Raw genomic sequence first — 14,671 nt, 5'->3', positions numbered from 1 at the left:
AAGATGATCAGAGGGCTGAAGCACCTTCTATAGGAGGACAGACTGAGAGAGTTGGGCTTGTTCAGCCTGGAGAAGGGAAGGCTCCGAGGAGATCTTATAGCGACCTTCCAGTACCTGAAAGCGGCTACAGGAAAGCTGGAGAGGGACTATTCATAAAGGCTTGTCGTGATAGGATGAGGGGGAATGGGTATAAACCGTAGAGGGGCAGATTTAGGCTTGAAATAAGGAAAAATTTCTTCACCATGACAGTGGGGAGACACTGGCACAGGTTGCCCAGGGAAGCTGTGGCTGCCCCATGCCTGGAGGTATTCAAGGCCAGGTTGGATGGGGCCTTGGGCAGCCTGATCTAGTGGGATGTCCCTGCCCATGGCAGGGATTTGGAACTAGATGATATTTAAGGTCCCTTCCAACCCTAACTATTCTATGATTCTATGACTCTATGATTTCTAAAGCAATGCATAATGAAGGATCTTAATACTTGATCTCTCTAGGACCTTAGATCTCAGTCTCCCTTGTCTCCCCATATGAAAATGAAATAAGTGCTTTATTGTATGAGATGACACAAACAAATACTCAGTTGAGGGAACTTTTCCACCTGCTTTCTGGTCACATTAAAATCTTACTTTGTTTGATAAACTTGAATATCCGATGGCAATTACTTTTTTCTAGGCCATTTTTACCTACTTAGAGTTAAAGGTCGTAGGAAGTCCTTGGCATGACAGAGTATAGATGGAATGGAGAGTACAAGTCACTTTTCCACATGACAACAGTCAGCTACTAGATTAATGCCTCAAAAAGCCATCTATAATAACAGCAATAAAAAGCCACATGTAACAGTCCTTTCTGCTACTTATATAATAAATCTAGGCCTTGATAGTGGCGATAAAAGCCTAGGTTTAAAATGTCCATGCTGTTTAAAGAAGATATCTATTTCTAAAATCCTGTAAACTGCTTACTTTTCCAAACTTCCCAGAAGTCACTTGTTCTTAAAGAGTTTTTGCCTACCTCGTTTCATAGCCCGAGGACTACCTGGGCCACTTCTGCTTCGAGAATCAGACTCAGAAGTCCTTGAGCTGGATCGAGAGCTGTCTTCTTCCTCAGATCCTGATGACTCATCTATAAACGGGCTGCTGCTTATTTGAGTTGCTTTCTGCAGAAATTAACACAACATTCTTTGCATAAGGGCTATAAGTCATTTTCTTCATACCCATTCAGCTGGCTTATTAACATTCAAAGCCGTTCGTACTTTGGTTGTCAGTTTTGGCACTCAAATATCAACATAAAACTGAATTCCTTCTGCCCTCTGTATCCTCAACCACCCCCTGACTTTAAAGCAGAAACCTGAGGTGGCTCAAGGTATGAGTCTTTCTAAATCACAAATGCTGCCAGAAAACAAACAATGCTGTGATTAGTTACTGCTGGCTATCTGTCTATAAACAACTTTGGCACTGACACAAAGACATTTCTACACATACACACACTTTTAATTATGGTATTGAACACCATGTGGCTCTGTTTAATAATTAACAAGCCTTTGGAAAAACCCAGCAATGAACTTAAGAAGAATTGACCTGGGCTGTTAACATTTTATAAGCAGCAATATTTTTTTTTCCAGCTATTTGACATTTCCATTACTTCTGGAATTCTGTGATCTCTAAACATTATCTTATGACATACTTGGCATGGCAGCATCAAATGAGAAACAGCAAGTTCCTGGATGTGAAGCCTAACAGTATTTAAAAATTTCCTTTAAACAGTAATACTGTTACCCCTTTCAAAGTGGTGTAGACAGGAGTGGTCACGTTCTTATATATCAGAGATGTATATAACCCAGATATGGAGTATGAAGATAGTGAAACAGCACCTAAAAAAGCAACAGATTGTATAAATTACCTTCCTAACTTACTCCTCAATTAACTAAATTCTAGTGTAATTTTTTGCATTGTATAACTGTTATGAAAAGCAAACTAACTCCTGAACTGTTCTGGATGTGAGATTTATAGCTTTTTGAAATTTAAAATGGTTTTAAGGAGTATAAATAAATCATAATCATGACCACTACATTTTTTAAATTGAAAGCATAATCTCTTACCTTGATACCTGGTATAGACTCTTCAAAGTGAATTGCAAAGAAAACGGGAGTGAACAAAGTACAAATTCAGCACAAAGTCAAGAGGCAAAGTAACAGAAGACAATGGAAAGATAATTAGTGATCTTTTAGGTTTTAAACAGCAGATAACTAAATCTTCATAAAAGTATCTTAGAGCCACATGGGACATTGTTTCATTGTTTGCATTGCAAGGACATGAGTCCTTGCTTACAAATCACTATAAGAAAATTTTTGTTCATGAGACAAGGAACAGATAAGCCACTTACTTTTGTTAAGAGATTCCATACTGAAAGCTTCAGACATCCTTAAACCAGATTTGGCCACAGCATAAATTCTGCTTTCCTATATAAGCACAATGGATTTGACGATAGATAATTAAAACATGACAATTACTTTTGTACTGTTTAGACTCCCCTTAGCGTCCTGGTCTTTGTGTTAGTGCAACCATATGATAAATGGTGTCATTAGTAGCAGCTGAAAAATGACTCCTTGTTTTACATGCCATACCTCCCATACTCATAGTCTGTTTCACACAATGCTTATCCTTATAGAAACTTCTTATTGAAAATACTATTATCAAGGGCTGAAGAACGTATGGTGAGAATAGTTTTAATTGAAGACTGTATGTTAAGAACACAGAAAATGCCATTATGGAGGGAACTTTTCAACAATTTTGTATTAAAAGGCCACAGGAAGAAAATCTATAATAAAAAATATGCACTAAAATATATACATAGATAAGCTGTTACATCAGTGCATTATTAATCTCTGAATCATTAATAAATATGTGACAGTGGAAGTGCAGAATCAGTGAGTCTAGACACAGTTAATTTTGAATTTTGTGTAAGAAATATTAATATCTATTTTAATTCCATGATTGATGGCTTTAAGATTTTACTTGGAAATTTGAATAATAACTTCCGTGATCTGTAGTTGTCTTCTGTCAACTTAATTGCCTAGAATGTGAGTGGTACAATGGTTATGGCAAAGGCATTGACATCAGCACACTTAGGCTCTGTTGGTGTTAAATAAATAAATGCAGTCAGAAGCACTACCTCCTGTGATATACTCAAAAGGACATATGTAACATAACTTGTGACGTGAAAAAAATTGGTCTTATCTACAAAAAAAAAGACTACATTTTTCAACAGCAGAAATGCTGTGCTTCGAATAAAACTTGCTACCGAGTTTGTCCTCTTAGTTCAAATTAAGGTAATGTCCTGTCTTTTCATCAAATAAGAAAGGTAGAATCAACAAGAATCATGGAAGAGAAACACAAAAATTAGTTTCACCAGTAGGAAAAATATGTATCATTACACTTACCCAGGAAGGAAATCGATGTAATGGAGGGGTTGGAGGTTTGTTGCTAGCACCTTTTTTTGTCTTGTCACAAGGTTCCTGGGCTTCAGCATTTTCTGATTCAGTGCAGTCATAGATAAACACTCCTTCATCACAGCCAATCTCCATTTTCTCTAAAATATCACCATCTTCTCCATCCACCAGATCAATGTCTGTTTCTTGAGGTCTCCATGGACGTATCATGCTTATGGCATTTCTGTTTCTACCAAACATTCTGTCAGAACTCAGCTGGGGCTGACTTAGATGTTTCTTTGCTAATACTGAATTTATACTAAACATATTAGGAGTCCGTAACTTTGGAGGTGGCAAATTTGAGGGAGAACTTGATGGTGTTGTGCATTGAGAGCCTGCAGAAGTTGCTAGAATTGGGTGTTTGGGTGTTAGAGCAGGGGTTAAAATTGGACTTGGGGTATTTGCCTCACTGGATGAGGATGAATAATCTAGCCTCTGAGACTGAAATTTCTTATTCAGTTCATCTGAAGAACTATCTTGGTCTTTCTTTTCACTTGTGAAGTCAGAGTTGCACTTCCCACCTGGATTGTTCTGGCCTTTTCTTTGGGACCCTTGCTGCCAGGAGTATAACTTCTTGTGCAGAGTCCTCTGAACATCGAAACTTTCTTCCTCAAATAGAGAACTACTGTCATCAGATGCAGTCAAATACATTTCACTTCCCACTCTACTGTACCTTGCATTCTCTTCAGATGCGTGGCTTGAGAGAGTGGATGCACACCTCGATTTCAGTCCTTTATTGTCTCCTCCATCTTCATCTGAGCTCCAGTCACTCCCAGTGGTACAGGAGTTCTTTGACATGTTGCTGTCTATGATATTAGATGAACAGTTCCTTCTTGAATTTTTTTTCTGTTCTGATCCTAAGGAACTTTGTTGCACTGACTTCTGACCTTTACTGGTCTCGTGTGCAGGACCAGCAAAAGTAGTTTCCAGGATATCCTTCTCTAGAGGAGAAACATAATGAACATGAGAAAATTACTTTAGCAAACTTGATGGCCGAAGGATTTTGTCATCATCTCTGTAAATAGTAAGTAGGTAATAATTACACATGTATAAACATATTTGGTTTTTCTATTGTAAACAATAAGCCTTAAGAAAAATATTATAAATTTTGAATGTAACTGAAGTTGCAATGTTTGTTTTTTTTCAAAAGAACAGTAACAGACGTTACTTCAAAGTTCTAGTCCAACTTAAAATGGCAATAGATATCAAGACAATCAGAGTGGAGCCATGATTTAAAATAAGACACATATGTACTAAAACAAACAACCGCCCCCCAAATACCCAAAGGCTTAAGACATCATGTAAATTTAGTTGCTTTTTAAATATAAGAAAAACTGAAGTTTAGTAAAAGTCCGTCAGAAAATATTTACATTAACAAATCAACTACTTCAAGTATTTCTAGAGTGTTTATACACAAAAATTGGTTCCACAAGCTATTGTGTTCTCCGTAGTGAATGCCTAAGATATATGTAAGAGGCTAATGAAAAATCCTTAAGAGAAGACACTGTATTAAAGCCAGCTTTGCTTGTACTATTCCCTTTTACCTGGTTCTGCGAGAGAGCTATAGCTTGCAGTGTGTCGGTGAGGCCTAAGTGCCTCCTCTGAGTTGAAACAGATGTAAGAACTAGGGCTTTTCATAGAATCACTAGGTTGGAAGGAACCCACTGGGTCATCGAGTCCAACCATTCCTAACACTCCCTAAACCATGTCCCTCAGCACCTCGTCCACCCGTCCCTTAAACACCTCCAGGGAAGGTGACTCAACCACCTCCCTGGGCAGCCTCTGCCAGTGCCCAATGACCCCTTCCATGAAAATTTTTTCCTGATGTCCAGCCTGAACCTCCCCTGGCAGAGCTTGAGGTCATTCCCCCTTGTCCTGTCCCCTGTCACTTGGGAGAAGAGGCCAGCTCCCTCCTCTCCACAACCTCCTTTCAGGTAGTTGTAGAGAGCAATAAGGTCTCCCCTCAGCCTCCTCTTCTCCAGACTAAACAACCCCAGCTCTCTCAGCCGCTCCTCATAAGACTTGTTCTCCAGCCCCCTCACCAGCTTTGTTGCTCTTCTCTGGACACGCTCCAGAACCTCAACATCCTTCTTATGGTGAGGGGCCCAGAACTGAACACAGTACTCACAGTGTGGTCTCACCAGTGCTGAGTACAGAGGGAGAATCACCTCCCTGGACCTGCTGGTCACACCGTTTCTGATCCAAGCCAAGATGCCATTGGCCTTCTTGGCCACCTGGGCACACTGCTGGCTCATGTTCAGTCGGCTGTCAACCAACACCCCCAGGTCCTTCTCCTCCAGGCAGCTTTCTAGCCAGTCTTCTCCCAGTCTGTAGCACTGCATAGGGTTGCTATGCCCCAAGTGCAGGACTCGGCATTTGGCCTTTTTAAACCTTGTGCCATTGGTCTCTGTCCAGCCTGTTCAGGTCCCTTTGCAGAGCCTCCCTACCCTCCATCAGATCCACACAGACACTTGGGGAAGTTAATGTTAAATAGCTGTATGAAGTTAAAGTGGATTGGATAAGCCAAAGGTTTTAATTTAGTCCACATTAAAGTAATGAACTCACGAAAGTTGATCTGTTTCCATCCTTTTCCAAGCCTAAGATCCTATTTCTTATCCTTTCCTTGAAAAAAAGATTCTTACTTCAATTCCCTCATCTATAAAAATGGAAATTAAAGTACATATTCCCCTTTATAATGACCTTCGTGTCATATAAATATACAAAATATTAATAGGTTCTATTTCATCTTCTGATTTTCTACAGATCTCAACTTGCAATTTTGGGTATGACAATTAACGGTGGAGAAAATGCTGAGGTCATAAATAGTCCTGTGGGACTCAAATGAAGGAACAGAGCAAGTCTCCCTTCCTGAGTTTTCCATTGTTTAAGGGAAGTAGCAAACTGCTACAAATGGACTTGCTTATAAAAGCATAACAACACAGCAATTTGCTGTCATTACCAGACTTCGGGGCTTCTTGGGGAAATTGTATGAACTGATCAGGGAGCTTTCTCCTTTGCATAGGGAACGATGGTGCAAAAAGATGCCTGGGACTTTCTTCTATTTTTTCTGACCTAATTTTTTCAGACTAATGAAAGTTTGCTGAGTTGATCGTGTTGTGTTAGGGCATAAAACTAACACTGGGACAGCACTGATAACATAGATAAAATACACAGAAACTGGACTTAGGTGAGACTCCACATAGGCATAAAAATGTAAGAGCTGTCCCTGGGCGACTGGCTGCCTTAAATTCCTTACGCTACTGTGGAGCAAACCTGGGCTACAACAAATTCTCTCCTTTACAGCCAAAGCACCCATCATCCATTGCATGCTACCAACAATTTATCAGTGGTATTGTGGATACTCTAGTGCTCAACAGGATTGCTTCTCAGGAATGGAGATTAGTATTAAAGAGAGAGAGAGTGCTGCTATATACTTTGAAAACATTTGGTTTGGAGACACTGACAGAGTTGTCAATTTTACTTTTCTACCTGTGTCAGAACAAAACGGCAGTATTGGTGACTAAGTACCTAGCATGTTTTTGCCTTCAGTGTAGTCTGACTCTTTAGATGAAGACTTCCTTATTTCGTCAAACTTGGGAGATGGTTGAGGACTTCTTGCTCTATTTGAAAAGCATCCAAAAGTCAAACTGCTTAGTCGCTGACACTCTCCGGGTTTTTGTGCTGAAGTAACAGATTTCTTGCCCGTAGCTTCTGAAGAACAGTCATTCAGAAATCTTGTGTTAATGGGATACAGCAAGCTATGATACTGGTCTCTTTACCCAGCAGGGTAAAGTTGTTTAAGGTAACTAAAATTTAGCAAAAAGATAATAAAAATTGGTTATAGAAATAATAATCTACCTGATGCCTCCCTGTATCAAAAGAAACCCAGAGCTACACTTTGAGTCCTTAAAGATTGATTTTTTTAATATAGAAAAAAGATCTTCTAACAATTTACAAGCAGTAAGATATGAAACATGCATTTAATACAGAATGAAAACCTAGTGAAAACACCTGATTTTATTCTGCTGCAACTGAAATTAAAGCTACGGATCAAAACAACACATGTAAAATGGTAAATATTGTAGAAACAATAGTATTAAAATACATAGTGGCCTTCCCCTCAGATAAAAATATTATGAAAATCTTTAATAGGTGAAAACGTAAATACAAAAGAGTAAATTACCAGGCTTAGAGGAGTTCAAGAGAAGGCGAAAGCATGAAATGATTTAACTGCCTCAAGAATATGAAATCTGTCCCCAGGGACAGCTATTCTACCAGAAGTTGATACGAAATGGTGCTGTCCATCCCTGTTTATAAAAGTATCTGTGGCAGACCCAAAACCAAAAGGCCCTTATCCATACCTGTAAATTGTTTAAGATAGTACCACATCACCATAACTACTAGTTTAATATCAGCATGGACACAGAAAATGATAATAAATTTCTTAATATTTTTGAGCATATCAGTAAACGTGTGTTGAAAACAACTGACAAATTCTTAGTGTCTCAAAAAGCTTTTTACCTTGCAGTTTAGACTGTATTGTTTTCATCTCTTTGGTTTGCTTTTGGTTGATCAAGCGGAGGTTCTGATTTTCCACCTCTAACTAAAAGCACATAAATGTAATCTCATCCATCAGTAAAACAATTTTTTAAAGTCATTACATCATTTATATTTTCTCTGAATTTCTGCCTGTCTAAGAATAAAGCCAGTTCAAATGGTAAGCTGCTGTCTGCTACTTTTCTTAATGCCAGTCTAGGCATCTGTTTATTCCAAACAATGAAATTCCCTTCAATGATTATTTGCTTAAGTTCTGCTAAAATGATTCCCCCAACTAACCAAACCCAAGACTGCTTTAAAAAGCCCTAGTAATTAAGAAAAAACAAATCTGCATTGCCATTTTTAATAAAAGCAGAAGGTTAAAATTACAAACTTCTTTGCCACTGGAGAAACCCAAAAGCAAGCAGAGGAATTAGAGGGAATAATGATGCTAACATCTCCTATTATCCTACAGCAAAGATTTAAAAAATAAGCGTAGTGAAAAACTTTAGGGAGAGCAGAAGAGACAGTAAGAAAAAAACAGCAGCCCCTTGGTGTAGCCCATTAACAGGAAGAAAAAGCTGTTGTTTCAAACTCATGCTCTGAATTGGCAAAGAGTAGATTTGAGTCTGTGTATCCTATGCCACACAGAGGGGAACCAGCAAGCCCATTTCCCACTGGGTGACACCTAGCCACCTCTGTGAAACTAGTTTGAGATTCTCCATGTTTGAAACAAAGTAAATAGTGTGGAGTCACATTTGATTTTGTCCAAGCTTTTTCAAGACAATTTTAGCTGAAGTTAATTGCATTTTTATTAAATCATTTCAAAAACTCCCCTCACAGACTCACAGTAAATGTTTCTTCCAGTTTCCTAACTTTAAAAATATCTTGTTTTTCAGCTGGGGTGAGTAAAATTTCCAGTTAACCACAACGGAGTAGGGCTTCAAGTTTAATGGGCAACTTTAAATTCCACACACACAAGGAAGAGAAAGCACAGCTGCACACCAAAACTGGCAGCCTTAGGCAGGGCAAAGACATGGGTATCTCAACACAGCAGAGAAACAAGGGAGACAACTGGTCTCTTTCGAGAATAGCACCAGTGCCCCTGAAACTGTTCATGACTAAGTGTACTGTGAGGACTGGAAAATAACAAATGATCAAGTCTTTTTTTCTGCCAGGCTGCAGACTTTCTGGGAATTATTCACACTTGAGGTATCTGCTTCCAAGAAGCTCAGTTTGCCAGCCGATCTCCCTCCATTAGTGGAAATAAGTAGACCTTCCAGAAAGAAGTTCTGGGCCCTTTCTCCCCAGTGAGGACCCAGATACACTAGCTGACCAAATTTAAGTGACATGGATACTCTGCCCTCTGGGCTATTGTTTACATTTTTCCTCTTTCAAGTAAATTACTATATAGAGCAAGGAAACTGGGAAGGTTTTTTGTTTTTTTTTTTTTTTTACTATGGCACAAAGGTGTTTAACAGTCAAAAAGCCCAAGGGATATTCAGTCACACTGTTATATTTTCTGTGTAAGCATAGTAGTAAGAGTTATACCTCATGAAGCTTGACTGTTACCCATTCTTTTATTTTAGCTGCTTTTTCTTCTATGATTTTTGCTTCTTGCAGTCTTATTTGTTTCTGGAAAAAAAATGACATAAACATATTTTTCATTGAGTATCACAGTATGCCTGAGTAGTATCTTCAGACAGAAAATCCTAACGTTGCTTGAGGTAATTCATTTTCCTGGGCAATACATGGTGATTTAAGAAAAAAAAAAAAAAGATGAAGAGGCCCTTTACAGAGGCTGCTGCTCTCCTTTTCGCTGGGAAAAACTAGAGCTCTTCAGAAGAGACAGCAAAGAGGAAGAACATCCTTCCTCTCTTAAAAGTTAGATGTTTTTTCAAAGGAAGACACAGCACAATTTGCAAGGGAATAAACCTTATTCAAATTATATACTTCTAATGGGAACATCTTTAATGAAACAACAGAAATAATGCTAAACTTTTCTGTCCTCTATTGACCTTAACTTTTATTTTCCTTTCGTAAATTTAAGAATGGAACAATGCTCATCTTTTGTAACACCATTTTATTTCTAACCTGTTCTTCAAGTTGTTGCTCCAATTTTTGTATTATGTCATTTTTATCTTGTATCAGCATCTCCAGATCTTGACATCTCTTATACAGCTTGGTTTCTGATTCACTTGTTTGAACATTAGCTGCTTTCAATTTTTCTTCCATGACCTGCACCTATTTGGAAATTCAAACATAAGACTTAAAGAAACATAATACTTCAAGTTGAAGGTAGTAATTTAATCACAGAATGGACTGTTAAAATTGTCCCCACACTTCAGATTCAAGATAACTTTGCAAAGTTTTGAGGCCTATTTCAGAAGAAATTCCACAGCTTCTTATGTCTCCCTATGCATCTAATACCAATAGGCCTGGCAAAACACTGATGGACCTTATAGAGATTTTGTTAGTATCAGTGAGAGGCTTCTAGAAAGCTGCTAGAAATGCCAGTATGGGAAGAATGCAATTTATAGGTAGGGAGCTATTAGGCTTAATAAATTACATTTTAATAAATAAACAATTGCACAGTGTAAACCCCCCCAACAAATTATCAGAAGCATTCTAAAAAAAATGGCTAAAAAGTACTTGGCTTGTAATCAGGAACATTTTATAAATCCAAATTAGGACATGAACATTTTAATTCCTACAATTTTCAGTTTCTGTCTGTCTCACAGTAAGATATGAAGGATTTTTAGGGAATACTAGAGACGTGTTCATAAAATGTCTGCAGTAGCTATATCTGCCATTTGGAATCAAAAGGCAACTTTGGTTAAATATTTAGCCATGACCTCATTCTTTAGATGATGTAACTTTTACAGGAACAAACAACATAAAATAATCCTATTTAAAGACTGTATTGGGTAGACTTATTTTATTTTCTAACAGATTTTCTAAAATAGGTCACTGTTTCTCTTGCTGTTGTTTCCATGTGCATCATACATCAAAGACGCTTGATGTGCCAATGAAGCAGCTCATTACATGTATCTATTCTGGATTTGTGCTGTTAGCTTTGACTTCATTGAACTGAACTGGATAGTGAGCAGAGAAAGGTGTTGGAACATCTCCAGTAGGGAAAATCAATGGATGTAAAAAGAAACTGTCTTCTCCCTTTTGAGCAATACCTAGGAAAACCAGAAATTTTCTGAATTTCCCTTTGTTACAGTAACATGAGTACAGACAGTGGAGATATTTTTCAATTTATATACCTGCTGAAAAGCTCTCTCTGCTTGACGATCAGCATCTAGAACTTGTTTCTCAAGCAGCTGCATCTGTAGATACAGAAAACCATACAGTAAAATGGCATTGCCTTCCGCCCATTGCCAGAAGTACCACAGTGAAACGTATTTTCACGTTCTGTTTTGAAAAAGGCAAAAGACAGGTTGTGGGCAGGAGCATATAAATAAATAAAGGGATAAACAGTTTGTCATATTGGGAAGACAATTGTTATGACCATATTAAAACATTGTTAGCATTCTTCTACAGAAAATAACAAAAGATACAACTTTACTTCATAGAATAATGTTGTGGCTGCTATATGACATGCTGCTTTTTTTCCCTGCTCCCAAGAGTAGAAATCCCTTTGACAACAGCTCTGAACATTTTCTTATGCATGCTCATAGATTAGAAGCAGCTAAGCTCCTTCATGGCCTGGAGTAAAGGCAAGTGTAAAGGATACTTGGCACATTATATAATACATCTGTTAATTCTTTTGAAGTTGACAGATTTAGCTCTTGGGAGAAATTGTACTACGAGCTCTGTCCCAGGCTCCTTCACCCTTCTTTGTGAAAGGAGGGGGCGGGCAGCAGAAGAGACATGGTGAAGTCAGGTGCTCCACAGAAAAAGAACTGTGAAAAGCCACAATAGAAATATATGAAGACACAGACCAGCACAACACGGAGGAGTGCAGAACACTTTTGAGTGGTGAAAGATGCTGAACCATTACTTTATTATGATGCCTAATAATCATGGGCTCAATCATTGCCCCAGGCCTAAGAAAACCTTTGCATTTTACACTTTGAATGCTTTTCTAACAATATGGAACAGAAGAGGCCAGAAAGAAATACTTGATTCACATTTTGTTAAGAGCTCTCTAGGCTGACTTTAGTGAATTATGACTTCTTTAAAAAGTAAATTGGAGTTTGAAATAACACTAGGAAGTCCATAAGGTATTCGATGACGTAAGGGCTTACTGGTTCTTGAGAAATACAGGATGAAATATCAAATAATTAACACTGGCTTGGTCAGTATTGAGCTTCAAAAGTTTTAGAAAAAAGTGTATGATACAAATAATGAAAATGAAAATATTTTCTTGCTTCTCAGGTTTACTGCTTGGTTTTAAAATAACGTTTCATTCTGTCCTGTTTTCTGGCATCTTTCAGTTTCTCCTTCATTCTCTGTCTCTTTTTTTCTCTTCCCAATTATGTTGTCAATCACATGGAACCGTTTTGTGTACTTTTAGCACCTCATTCAGCCAAGGACACAGAGTCATCATTTCTATCAATCAAAAACTGAAAATGGAGAAAATGAGTTTTCCCTAACATAAAGAAACCTCTGACTGACCTTCTAGTACTTTCTTATACAACACAAAACTCAAGATGCCTACACCGCAGTACTGCAACACACAAATGATACAAGAGCAACAAACATTTCACAATACACACGGTTATGGTTGGGTTCCCAATGACTTCCTTTGCAAGAATACTTCCAAGGAAATGATCATCCCAGTCATTCATGTACTAACAGGCTGGACAAACAGACAGGGAGAGGAACCTTCTTTGTTCCTCTCTGGTCACATATATTTAATTTCATATTTGTATGACTTCAAGCTGAGATTTTAACTTTGAGTTTAATTTTTGAATTTTGAATTCTAAGGTTACTTTTCATCTGTCACTTTGGTTTTACATACAAAAAGAAGTTTGGTTTACAAGACTCGCTTTAATATTGTTTTTAAGATACTTCTTTGTTAGTATCTTGAGAATTCAGAAATCAAGGCTATTTCTGAATATATTGTCAGCTAACATTCTGCTGTAGTAAAAAGCACTATGCTAAACCAAGTAGAAGTGCAGCTATTATATCAATAATGAACATTGTTAATACTCTATAATATTATGACAGAAAACTCCTTCACATATTTATAACGTGAAATTCATTGTTGACGAGTAGCGAGTTGTTCATCAATTTTCACAGTCAAACAATTTGTAAATGCACATAATTGCTATGGCAGTAATAGGCAATTTATTTACATCCCATAAGTAAAATTCGTTTCAGCTGTAAGGTTATATCTAAAACTTAGCAGTTATAATAAATGGAAATATAATCTGAAAATGTTGCTTGCTAGGTCCATTCAGCTGCCAGTGCAGCTCAACTAGCTCTGACTTGGCTTAAACCTAGAACAAACTAGTTTAAGCTGAGTGACCTAATGCAGTGATCTAATGACCACTGAATTACTGTACAAGCATTAAGCAGCAGCGCTGCCCTTCTACAAAACAATTTGAGTTCTGGATAATCCAATGCACTTCAGACCTCAGTTCCTTCTCTGTTTCTGTAGTAAAACTGCACAACGCACCTGTTGCTAGGAATACACACACACACACACACACACACACACACACACACACACATATATATGATTGCACAGGACCAGGAACACAATAATGTTCATTTAGACTACTGGGACAAGAAATATGATTTGAATAGAGCTGCTAATAAGATGAATATAAAACTAGGACCTAAAGGAGCTGTGAAGATAATGACCAAGAAAAATAGCATTCAGAAATTACAGAAATTGAAGAACAAGGTTTACTTTTGCTTCTTTAAGACTTAACTATTTCAAGAAGGTGTGCTAAGGAGCTTTGGATGATATCACAATATGGATGCGTCAATCAGCTTCCTAGCAACAACTAAATGTGAGATGTCTAAAGGGCCTTTGGTTTATTTTAGGAAGCACCTGCTAAAAAAAAAATTATATTATTCAGCAAGGACGGAATGCCATAGTTACCAAACATGAGCACTTCTATTAAATTGGCCAGCATTTCAACAATTACTAAGTCCTGATTTTCCCTTCATTTAGAGTTTACATAGACTTGTCTTGCAGTGTCTATTGTAACAATCATAGAATCCCTAGGTTGGAAATGACCTTTGAAATCTTCAAGTCCAACTGTACCTGCCCTCTACTAAATCATACCCCTAAGCACTTCATCTGCCCACCTTTTAAATAAATCAGGGATGGCTTCCGAGGAGAAACATGGAAGACCAGCATGTCATTCATAACATCTGGCTTGTGAAGCATATTTAAGCTTAATTTCCTACCATGTCCTGACTGAGATAACTTGAAATAATTCAGTTCAACAAACCTCTTATAAGGAATTCCCTGCACACGTATGATTGGTGCAGGGTCTTTCCAAAATTCATTAAGGTTTCAATGATGTCCTCTCATGATCTATACTGGCTTTCATTTAACAGTCTTAAATATAAAGAGTAAAAGTTTTAGGCCCACGAACAAAAAATACACTAATACCAGTTGCAGAACAATATCAACGTAAGTGCAGGAGAACAGGCTGCTACTTTAACGTGCACTTTCTTCTTCCT

The 14,671-nt window shown here is 37.8% G+C and overlaps 1 protein-coding gene across 4 annotated transcripts in view; it reads right to left on the bottom strand.

Moving 5' to 3' along the window:
• PLEKHH2 (pleckstrin homology, MyTH4 and FERM domain containing H2) overlaps positions 1 to 14,671 on the bottom strand; it is a 59,742-nt gene that overhangs the window by 30,972 nt on the left and 14,099 nt on the right. For 2 of the 4 annotated variants that reach the window (XM_054063222.1, XM_054063219.1), the window contains exons 3-11: positions 11,290 to 11,352; positions 10,112 to 10,261; positions 9,569 to 9,652; positions 8,003 to 8,084; positions 7,010 to 7,192; positions 3,434 to 4,422; positions 2,377 to 2,452; positions 1,770 to 1,864; positions 1,006 to 1,150 (exon numbers count right to left, since the gene is read on the bottom strand). In XM_054063222.1, coding sequence (XP_053919197.1) covers positions 1,006 to 1,150; positions 1,770 to 1,864; positions 2,377 to 2,452; positions 3,434 to 4,422; positions 7,010 to 7,192; positions 8,003 to 8,084; positions 9,569 to 9,652; positions 10,112 to 10,261; positions 11,290 to 11,352 — 1,867 coding nt within the window. The remainder of the gene's footprint in view (positions 1 to 1,005; positions 1,151 to 1,769; positions 1,865 to 2,376; positions 2,453 to 3,433; positions 4,423 to 7,009; positions 7,193 to 8,002; positions 8,085 to 9,568; positions 9,653 to 10,111; positions 10,262 to 11,289; positions 11,353 to 14,671) is intronic. The other 2 variants (XM_054063220.1, XM_054063221.1) reach the window with 2 other exon arrangements.

Source organism: Cuculus canorus, chromosome 3, assembly GCF_017976375.1.
Source record: "Cuculus canorus isolate bCucCan1 chromosome 3, bCucCan1.pri, whole genome shotgun sequence".
Classification (NCBI taxonomy): domain Eukaryota; kingdom Metazoa; phylum Chordata; class Aves; order Cuculiformes; family Cuculidae; genus Cuculus; species Cuculus canorus.
The sequence above is the reverse complement of the archived record's forward strand: the minus strand, read 5'-3'. Positions and strand labels throughout refer to the sequence as shown.